Source organism: Bactrocera latifrons, unplaced genomic scaffold, assembly GCF_001853355.1.
Source record: "Bactrocera latifrons isolate USDA-ARS-PBARC rearing strain unplaced genomic scaffold, ASM185335v1 scaffold_14, whole genome shotgun sequence".
NCBI classification, from domain to species: domain Eukaryota; kingdom Metazoa; phylum Arthropoda; class Insecta; order Diptera; family Tephritidae; genus Bactrocera; species Bactrocera latifrons.
Window position 1 is genome coordinate 574,886 of NW_017534852.1, and position 10,732 is coordinate 585,617.

At 34.1% G+C, this 10,732-nt stretch overlaps 2 protein-coding genes across 3 annotated transcripts; one reads left to right on the plus strand and one right to left on the minus strand.

The window, feature by feature from the left end:
- The first annotated feature begins 4,764 nt into the window (after nucleotides 1-4,764).
- Nucleotides 4,765-7,564, plus strand: LOC108965379 (KAT8 regulatory NSL complex subunit 2-like). Of its 2 annotated transcripts, none has more exons than XM_018927733.1 (5): nucleotides 4,765-5,408; nucleotides 5,472-5,664; nucleotides 5,731-5,894; nucleotides 5,970-6,373; nucleotides 7,326-7,564. In XM_018927733.1, the coding sequence occupies exons 1-5, from the start codon at nucleotides 4,916-4,918 to the stop codon at nucleotides 7,494-7,496; spliced, it is 1,425 nt and encodes a 474-aa protein (XP_018783278.1). In that variant the 5' UTR covers nucleotides 4,765-4,915; the 3' UTR covers nucleotides 7,497-7,564. The 2 variants fall into 2 exon arrangements, with proteins under 2 accessions (XP_018783278.1, XP_018783279.1); XM_018927734.1 differs by lacking the exon at nucleotides 7,326-7,564 and adding an exon at nucleotides 6,959-7,319.
- A 1,133-nt stretch (nucleotides 7,565-8,697) lies between these two features.
- Nucleotides 8,698-9,671, minus strand: LOC108965355. Its single transcript, XM_018927705.1, has 4 exons — nucleotides 9,607-9,671; nucleotides 9,310-9,520; nucleotides 9,104-9,234; nucleotides 8,698-9,032 (listed from the first exon to the last, which is right to left on the minus strand). Exons 1-4 carry the CDS (start codon nucleotides 9,626-9,628, stop codon nucleotides 8,698-8,700), a joined length of 699 nt encoding a protein of 232 aa, XP_018783250.1. The 5' UTR covers nucleotides 9,629-9,671.
- Between the last annotated feature and the right edge of the window lie 1,061 nt (nucleotides 9,672-10,732).

A 10,732-nucleotide genomic window follows, 5' to 3' on the forward strand; every position in this document is an offset into this window, starting at 1 on the left:
TCTCGACGATATTTCGGAGGTTGCACAAATAAAACTTTTTGTGTTGTTGAACTGCTTCAGAAGCACGGGGTGATTCAGAGAGCATAAAATAGAGGGAGGAAGTTTTAGTTTCGCCTGTTTCACAACCAATCTCCTAAAGATCCAGATTCATCGTCAAAAACTCACTTCACGTACATACCTACCTACCATCAATACTTACGGTTTATAAGTGTTACAACGGACCGACGTTCTCAGCTGTTCCTTATTAGCTCTTATCATAGCATTAATCTGTTAACTTAACTTAGCAACTAATAAATTTGATGTTTTAAGCAAGATTCAAGATTCTTCGATGAAATGGGAAGAAATGGAATAGTTCGCAGGATAGAAACTTAGTATATACTTGAGAACGCCAGGTTATAGTTAAAATTGATACTTATGTATATAGTATTCATACTTCTGAAACTATTGAAGGCGCTATCAGTTTGTATTAAAAGAGTAAGCGTCAGGAAAAAAGAACCTATACACTTCGGCAAAATTCTATCAAAATTTCTTTGATGATTATAACTTCCACCAGGATGACAAATCCGAACCAGTCAGAGGCTTTTATATAACCCAAAAATTACTCTACTGAAGTTGATATTCACCTTATTGTCCAGACAAAATTTGTTTGAATAATGGCAACGGAAAAGTAAAAGTAAATCTTAACGCAAGTAAGCCGAAAACTTAGTTTTAGCTATCTTGAAGCAATATGAAAAGTTTCTTGATATGACAAATGTCACAAAAACTATATTTCTACCTGTTTCTCTACAGATTTTACATCACTTGATCTGTGCTTTCAGAGGGCGAATTATTCATGATGAAGACATTTATCCCCAGGAAAACAATTTTTTTAAGAATGATTAATATGGAAGAATTTAGATCCTATCAGAATCGTTACTTTTTAACATTTTATTGCAGATTAATGTGAATTTTGAACGCTTACTTTTTTCAAAGGCACAAATAAACAAAGTCGTAGCTTTAGCAGGATCACGGCATATTTTTCCCACGTCTATCTACATATACAGCGACTCACAAAATTGGTCACGGTATCAATACGTACCTAAGCGATGATAAAAAACTCGTAAATGATTTGATATTTTCGAAATTTTTTATGTTTTTTTTAAGATATAATATGAAAGAATAAAACACAAGTAATATTTCATTTAACAATAACAAATAAAAGCAATAAAGAAACTAAATATAGAATATTTCAGTATGATCAATTTTGTGAATTAATATTAACAGGGTTAAAAATGAATATTAATACTTCGTATAACCACCTTTGGCATCTATAACGGCTTTGATTTTCCTTGGCATACTTAAACACAAATTTGCGCATGTTTCTGAGGAAATAGAATCCCACGCCTGCTGCACATTAGGCCATAATTCGCTCAATGAGCCGACTTCGCCGGCGACCGATTTTTTTAATATACCCCACAGGTGCTCGATGAGGTTGAGGTCCGGAGATTGCAGAGGCTAATCTAGTGTACTAATACTATTATCCTGGAGCCATTTGCGAGTCTCTCTAGCTGTGTACTTCGAATCATTGTCCTGTTGGAAGACAATGTCCGACCCATTTCCACCTAAGTCTCCTATAGTGCCAAGCAAATGACTGCGCAGAATTTCAATATAAGACTCTGCCGTCATTCGAGAGGCTTTTTGACTTTTGCACGGCCTTTTAGACCAGCATTTCGTAATGTTCTGCGTATTGTCTCTGCAGAAATCCTTAAATTATTATTCTTTTCCAGGCTATGGTATATTTCTACGGCATTTTCGCATTTGCCACTTCTTATACTCCTAACAACGTCCCGTTCCTGAACTGAGCTAAGAATTCTTTTACGGCCTGCTTTATTTTTAACGAATAAATCTGTACATTTTCTGCGAATTTTACTCACAATGCCAACGGAGATTTTCAGCCTTCGAGAAATTTCGCGATGAGTCACACCATCAATCAACAATTTTTTCACCTCGCCTTTAACTCCATTGGAGATAACCATGTTCTTTTTTCCCATGTCTGCCAAAGATATAAGCAACTATAGCGGCGGAAAAACGTATGCATATTTTCTCTTACCTTTTACATCTATATTTTTCAAATAATTCAAACTATTCTATTTAATGAATTCACTTTTTTGCGCACGTCCAAACACTTCGAGCGAAAGTCTCAAAATTGATCACGCTTGCCTTCTGCGTATTGTTCAAATTTTACTTTACCGCTAATTTTGGTGGCGACGTAAAACATATAGATAACGGTACATCAAACACCAAGCAACATAAGTATTCAGTCGAATTTGTGTTTGACAATGCAAGATGGAATGAAAAAAGAAATGAATATTCAACTGAAGCGTGATCAATTTTGTGAGTCACTGTATGTAGATATGAAATTATCTAGAAATATAATATCTTAGTATTGAGAAGCGTCTTACACAAATACAAGTATACATATGTATGTACATTTCTATCTGCATTTCCGTTCTCATCGAACGCTGAAAGACTTCTCATTTATGATTTCTGACAAGCCGGGTCACAGGAGAACCAAGCAAATTACTCGCCAAAGAAACGCCAATTAAAACAAAAGAAACAATCAACAGACATTTCGCAAAAACACATTCACGCAAATTACACATATCTATCCTTATGTAAATCTGTGTGTATGCATGTATGTACGAGTCATAGAAATCAAAGAGCAGGCAAGAAAAAATGCTCAGCTGTTGAACGGTCACCCTGAATGTCACACAATGTGCAAGCAATTGATGCCTGACGCCTCAGACGGCTGAATTCGAAATCCGAAGATAGCGCCAATGTAGATAAGAATGCAACAAAGAAAATGAAGCAATGCAATTTACAAGAACTACAAAAAGAACAATACTTGAAACACCGACGCGGCGTGTGAAATGGAAATTTAAGTAAAGGACAATAGAATATGGGCATTTCCTTAAACCGCTCATTAACCCAATATGCAGTCAATACTTCCGTTACCTGTGCTCGGCTGTCATAGTACTTCAAGACATTTTTGGTTGTTGCGAATCTTGTTTGCAGCTCATTAATTTCACGATGCCAAGAGACTGATTGCACGACAGTTTGTTTATGAGCAGGGCAGACGAGTTCTTCAAGGTGGTGAATGGTATCATGCTGACTTTAATGTCGTCAATGTGGCGACCATGCGCTGTGGGGTATTCTTTACCGCCTTCCTTCAAATATATTTGCGCATTTTGTACTTCTATACAAATAATACTTCCTATAAATGATTATAAAATTATTATTAATAATTACTAAAAAGTGATCCATTTGGAATATGCTATCCTATTTAGAAAACCAGAGACTTAGACTTGGCACCCTGGTATATCCCGAAATTAAACAGCAGAAAGTTAAGAGGGGAGATTTGAAAGCTGTTACTAAAGTTTCTAATTTCTTAACCTGTACAAAATTCGGCGAATAGCTCTGTCACCATCAGACTTTATAGGGCTTTGTCTATTCTGATAATGACTTAGGTCCTATAAAGCTCATTGTATTTTGTTAAGGACTATGTCATTCCATTATGTTTACCAAGTTGGTGCCAAATTCAAACATTCAGTCAAAAAAAATGATTCTTCACTTAGCATTTTCAAGGATTCCTCCTATTCCAATGCGATGATTTGGGAGTTCTTATTATACAGATTTACTCCGTATAACTTACCAATCTTCGCTAAAATAACATTTCTGGAGACAATAAATATCATCTCAATACAGTTCTGTTATTAACCGAACATCCGATAACTTTTCAACTGAACAATGTCACCGAAAGTATTATGATGACAGATGGCAATAAACAAACAAACTGTTTTCCTGCTAATTTTTATTGGAAAATAATGTAAATTTAGCCTAATGCCCGGCTCGGAATGGCCCCCCAACAGTCCATTAAGATGTCGGGGGATCTTCATCAGTTACTTCTAATTTACTTGAAATTAGTTTTGAGTTTGCTGCAAGCGGTGGCAAGGCTGTCTGTTTATCAAAGAGGTTCAGTCAGAGATTCCAACAGCAAAAGACACGAGCCATAAATACCTTCTATGCAGTAGTTAGTGATCCAATGCTTTCGCAGAAATCACCCCTTTAGAGTGAAGCCGCCACCAGGAGCATCAAGAGAATATTCCTACAACATTTCGACGGTACAGAACACCGTACAGACCGGGCAACTAACTTTAGACAAATACTCAACGCCTTTCACAGTAGGGCACTTCAATTAACACCTTTCACTACCTATCGCAGAAGAAATCTTAAGTTACCTCGCGATTGTTGAACAATTTCGTTGAGAATACTGAATTTGGATAAACTTCTACTTATCCAGAATCAAAGCCGACATACTAAACTTATATACTGTAAGTGATTTTAATAACTCACCAGTTAAATCACTTACCCGAAGGTTACCTGAAAACTGTACCAAAAATTTCTGTTAAAGTTTGAATGAGTTAAGAGGGAATTATCAAAGCTAACCGAAATGTTTTTGAAAGTTTACTTCTTTCTTACGCTAAGCTCTTATGAGATACACGGTGCGGATGTGTTAGTTTCAACGCCAATTATTTCAAAGGATTGAATCTTCGTACTTCCTAGAGGTGTTGTTAACAAAAATTATATAGACAAATAATAAAAATATTTTATATTAAAATCCTTAATTTATAATAAAATCCTATATGGTAACTCCAGCAGTACCCCAAATTCGATAACAAAATTGTGTGACTTGCGATTATTTTCGATTGCTTTCATTCTCCTCTCTATGTGCATAACAAATTTCGTGCTTACAATTTCTATAGCGGCGTGAATTTTTGTATACAACAATTCTACCAAATAATGTGTGAATGCTATACGTGAACATAAATTAAACAAATATACTTTGTGATAAAAGAGAATTACAAGTTTTTTCAAAATGTCTGCTGGTTGCTCCCATTCACGCCAAAGACAATTTTTACGCTACGGCGGCAGCATACAAGAATTGCGTGAGCAATTACATCAGGAAATCGAAAACAAAGTAAAACGTTGTTCTAACACCACCTACGAATGTTCAATACCACGTGTTGATGGCTATGAATATTGTATGCGTCACATTCTACAGGATCCGTGTGGAAACTTTCGTCAATGCACTTTTATTTATGCCAACGGACGTAAATGTGCCAATGCACTACAAAAACATGACATAAAAAAAGATCCTGCACTGACAACGCTCTGTTTCGAACATAATCGTCAAGCGCAGTTACAAAAAACGCACGCAACAGTTGGAAAATTGAAGCGCACCGATACCAACGAAGTATTGTTAAACAACTTAGCGCATCACATCAATGTTGAAGATGTGCAACCAGAGGAGCCAATTGCAGAGCAAGATGAAGAAATTGATGTGGTATCACCGCATGTGGCACCATTTGGTGTGTAGAAATTAAATATTATATTCTTTTTATATTTTTATTATATATGTATATATTTTTTAGTTGCGTACGATCAGGTAAATAGCCTTAATACTGCCTTATCCAGCATGCAGCAGAGACGGCGCATACTGGATTATGCATCTGATAGCAATAGCGAGGATAACGAACAGCCCAGTATAAACAACACTGCACGTGGTTATGAATTCAACGAGTCCGACGATGATAGCGCAGACTCGGCACCTGAAGATTTATTAAAGTAATTGTTTAACTGTGTTTTATTAACTTATATATACAATGCTTATATTACTTCTAAACCCTACAGACATGCAAGTATTTATACACGTGAAGAAGCGGTGCGTATTGCAGAAGCGAAACTCACAAAACTGCAAGGCTTATATATTGATCAAATCAATAGTTTGCATCACACGCTCAAGGAACGTCGGCGTCGATATTTACAAGCTTTACGAAAAGAACGTGAAATGTTATGTAAGTTTTTTTTTCAGCGTAGTTAATTTTTAATTTGTTTTTTTAATAATTGGTATTGTTTATTATCATTCACAGGCAGCATACATGATCAATTGAAGGACTCGCCGCGCGAACGTAAACTCTACGATCAACTGAAGGCGCTTAACACATATCATCGACGTTATGGCGTTGAAGCAGTGCTGTATAAGAAATTCAAAGAAAAGCGTTCGCGCGCTACAGATGGTTATGCACATAAAGGTCCGGGTTTTACTAAATGTGCCTTCTCTGAGGGTGGTGTTAAGTGCGGTGAACGCGCAATGCCATGCTGTAAATACTGCCGCAAACATATTATGGAAGACAAAAAACAAATACTTTTCCGCGCCTGCGAGGTGGAAAAGAGCGGTGTTGTGTGCCAGGAACCAATACCGTGCATCTTTGACGATGCATCGACTTGTATCTTGCATTTGTCTATGCCCGCCCGACGTCAATTTATACAAAAGGTGTGTTCGTCGTAAAAAACAAAATATCTTTACCTAGTACCAACTGCGCTTCATTTGCATATTGCTATGCAAAAGTTAAATAATATATAATGCGGTAAATCGTAGGTACATTTTATGTGTGATAAATAGGGTTGCATATAATGCTTTAAAAATAATTAAATTAACATACAACTAATTTTTTTTGATCTTGCAAACCCGAAATCTTAATCCAAAAGAATTATTAATCCCAAATACTGGTTTGATAAAAAAACGTTAATCTCAAAAGCGGATAAAAAATAAAAAAAATTTAATTTTGTAAATCAAACATTTTGAATTAAAAATTCGCAACCCTGTTGAAAAAAGTAAATAGTACTTAAAAATACAAAATGTATTTACAGTTTACCTTTTCAAGCTGCTTATATTTAAACAATACCAATTGTATTTTGATTTAAAAGAAACAATTATGATTATCGTTATTAAGTTTTCTACTTATTGTTTAGTTTTTTAATTTACTTTACAATTGTTGCACTGCTTTTTGATTTCAGTTTGTGAAATCTCAAACATTTTGTAATTGTAAATACACATCCGTTCTCCTCCATCTTACAGGATTACCCTAAATATGCTCCCGTATCGTGAAGGAGCGCAATACAGGGAAAGGGTAATTTAAGACTGTGACGTTGTGAAAGCAAAATAAACACATGCTTAAATATAATATTAATATAATTAAATTAAATGTCCACTTAAAATGTTAATTAGCATTGCTTTTACTATGGCCAATATGTATGTGTAATGTGCGAAAAGCGTTTCAAATATAGGTACTAATTATAATCACGAAAAGAATACAAAAAAAAAACTTAAACAATAACAAAAGTTTGCACAACCAATTAATGGAACTTAATCGTTAAGTAAATAGTGAATCTCACTATATCAATATTAATAGTATCTACCGATTACACAATGTTTTTCTTTACAGAAATATGAATCGGAAACTGAAGAGGACGATGCAAAGGAAGAAGCCAATTTCAAATCGTGCAGTCAAACGAATGTCAAAACGGAAAGTGCAGTTACAGCATCACCTACACGAAAAACGGTACAATCGCCGCAGAGTGAACCCAAGGCCACGACCTCAAAAGCCAGTGAATAGAGAAATAGTGTTCGCCTAACTAGTTTAAATTTAAAATTTTAATTTTATGATAAATGATTTTAATGTTTAAAATATATATTTTTAATATCTTATTTTAATTTAGAAAAATTTTACTTAAATAAGCGTTGCAATATTTACATGATTAATAATAAATACTTAAACATTTTTAAAATGACATAAATTATTTACTCAATATGGTCGAACATTTACATATGTATTTGTAGAAAATTAGCAACAAAAGCCATATATGCCTATTGATTATTTGCCTTGTACTTTTGCACAATATGTAAAAACTTCGATCCGGCAGCTCCAGTTTCTAACGGAAGTGTACGAGTATTTTGTAGGCTAAATCCGTTTTGTAAACAAAACCAACAATTCGAAAAATATTAAACGGAAAATTGTCAATTTCTTTCGTTTTCAACATTGAAATTAAAGCTAATAAATAAGCTGTATTAAAAAAAGAAATGTTATGAAAAGCAGTCACAAGCGAATATATGTGCAAACACAGACGTCCTTAGAAGAAACACCAACACCAAGGCAGTCGACCGACAAAAGGATCAAATTCGTTCCCGCAACAGTTGTGTCTGGAACAGAGAGGTAATTTTATACCGCCAAGGACTGTCTAATCGACAACATTCCTCCAAATTTTGTCGGTAATGTTTTCTATCGCTATCATAATAACAACAATAGAAGCATCAGCTCAGATGAGTAGCTTTCACTAAAATATTTGGGAATATTTTACGCTGCTATAAAATTATTAGTCCCATATAACTATAGAGAGAAATTGCATGAGATCGCTTTAGTGACTCGAAAATGTAAAGAAAATAGCACGACTTTCAGTAGCACAACTAGACTTACATGAGCAGCTTGAAGTGGTAATTAATTGAAAACCGTTAATTATGGTAAAAGATAGAGAGAATTTAGAACTTTGCCACGTACGGTAAAGATATTTGGGGATTCTTGACAAGTCAATGACTAAATAATTATTTGAAACCGTGCAATTCTTCCGTGACAAAAATGTGAAAATATAACCAATTAAAGATTGATTTTAATTCGTAAAAGAACAAGAATATACACATCTCAATTTGTTCTGACCAACAACCTATCTCTTCATACCATAATAAAAAATAAAAAAACAATATTTAGCATATTATAAATGTGACTTTTTAATATTAACGAAAAAAACTTAGAAAATACTCTTCTAATCTTTCTGTAAAAACTTTAAAATAGCGTCTTTAAACTCCCTGTTAACTTCAATAAATTTTTTCAGTGACTCCGCCTTTTGTCGTTCTATTTCAATTAACTGTCTCTCATTTTCTTCTGTATGCCTTAAATACTGTGTTATCTCCGCTGACAGTTCCTCGAATTTGTCCAGCACTTTCAATTGGAATTGACTCACGCCTTTCTTCTTTTTATTGGGCACGGTTACTGGCGTAGAAGTGCTTGCACGCGGAGATGCCGACGTAGAAGGGATTGGTGATGCATGTGGGGATGGCGGTACAAGCGGTGATAGGCGTGATGCACCAGATGATTCCGCTATTGGAAAATAAATTTATATATTTGTGTTATAAGGAAATTATGTTTCTTTTTTTTAAAGCATTGTGCACCTTGGATGGTTTCCAGTGTTGAATCGTAAATTGAGTTTACTTTGAAGCGCCCAATTATCTGGTGAACACGTCCATAATGTACCCAAGACGATGTCGTTTCCCCAGATTCCAACATATTCGCTTTCTCGATGCTAGTTTAATACAATATTGAAAATTCAGTTAATTTCGTATCTAAACAACATAAGTTTGAAATATCACATACGCACCGATAACGCTGTGAAAAATTGGCCAATTTCACTTGCACCTCCCGCGCATTATATATGTAACCCAACTTAGCTAATTCTTCTGATATATTTTCATAAATATGCATATTTTTACGTACTCCACGAAGCTCTACTACGCGCTCTGCCCACAATTCCAGTATGGCCAGCTCGGCACCCTCAGTCCAGGCTAATCGTTTCCTTTTAGCTTTTGGCGCTGTTATAAATGGTAAATACGCAGAAAATAGTAAATTTGCCATTTTATAATATATATTTAAAACATTATGCTTTTAATTTACTCACAAGTAACTTTTTCACTCTTCATATTGCTGCTTAATTGAACTAGTAATTAGCGATTGCCTTTTAATTACCCAAGCAAAGACAAACCTTACAGGGTTGCATGCAATATTTTATTCGATTTACATTCAATTGAATACTAATTGTGCAATGACGCTAAGCATTTCTATGCGGCAAAATGTAAAACATTATTGCTTTCAACCATTTTGTTAGTTATATTAACAACGCTGTACATTAGTTGAATGTGTAAGAAGAGATAATTGCTGAAGTTTCCATTCACACGCAAAACTGGTAATTTTGTGAAACGCACGGTGGCATTTAAATTTGCTCAGCGCATACGCACGCACACGCTTGGCATGGAGTTGCGCTTTAGCTACACTGCCATATTTTTGTATGGAATTTTAGTTTTATTTTGTGCTTTAGTTTTGTTGTTGCATTTATGTATGTACATGACTTTTTTTTTTTGAACGGAAATGAATTAGTAATTCAGTTATTATTATTAGATATGGTAAAAAAATATTTATTTATTATTATATTAACACTTTTAAACGTTATCTTGATAATATTTGCTATATCTTGCACTTTCAAGTTATAATTTAAGATATATTCAGCGATGCACATTTTTAATTCAAACAATTATTAATTGGTAAATTTTGTATATGGTTTTATAAATATATATTTTTTTTTGATTTGGGATTGAAAATTAAAAAAAAAATAAATAAATAAAATATATACAGTATTGGACAAAACTAAAGTACCCCCTACAATGGTTCATCTCGAACTTAGCTGTTTTCAAGCAATAAAATAAATAAATGTAAAATTTTGACGTTTTTCAATGGGTTGCGTTTTAATTTTTATTAAAATAAAGCTTTTCATTTTAAGTTTTCAAAATTAAATAAGTTAAATCAACAAAACCATTTAATGGTTTAAAAATTAGCTGGACAAAACTAAAGCACCACTTTCATTGGTTTGAAAATAATATCTGAAAATTAAATTTTTTGGGAAACTGAAACGCATATTTCAGGCATAGAAGAAATTAAATTATTTACTATATATCATGTGGTATGCCATTCCAAGCATTTTTTTCAGGTTCTAAAGGTTGATCCTTGGTTGTACAGTTTTCCTTACTTAT

Bases quoted from the DNA above. Each gene is read 5' to 3' on its own strand.
- LOC108965379 (XM_018927733.1), top strand. From the start codon at position 4,916: ATGTCTGCTGGTTGCTCCCATTCACGCCAAAGACAATTTTTACGCTAC. The intron at 5,409-5,471 runs GTGTGTAGAAAT...TATATTTTTTAG, and splicing joins ACCGCATGTGGCACCATTTG to TTGCGTACGATCAGGTAAAT. The intron at 5,895-5,969 runs GTAAGTTTTTTT...TATCATTCACAG, and splicing joins AAAAGAACGTGAAATGTTAT to GCAGCATACATGATCAATTG.
- LOC108965355 (XM_018927705.1), bottom strand. From the start codon at position 9,628: ATGAAGAGTGAAAAAGTTACTT. The intron at 9,235-9,309 runs GTGCGTATGTGA...GTATTAAACTAG, and splicing joins AATTTTTCACAGCGTTATCG to CATCGAGAAAGCGAATATGT. The intron at 9,033-9,103 runs GTGCACAATGCT...ATTTTCCAATAG, and splicing joins AACACTGGAAACCATCCAAG to CGGAATCATCTGGTGCATCA.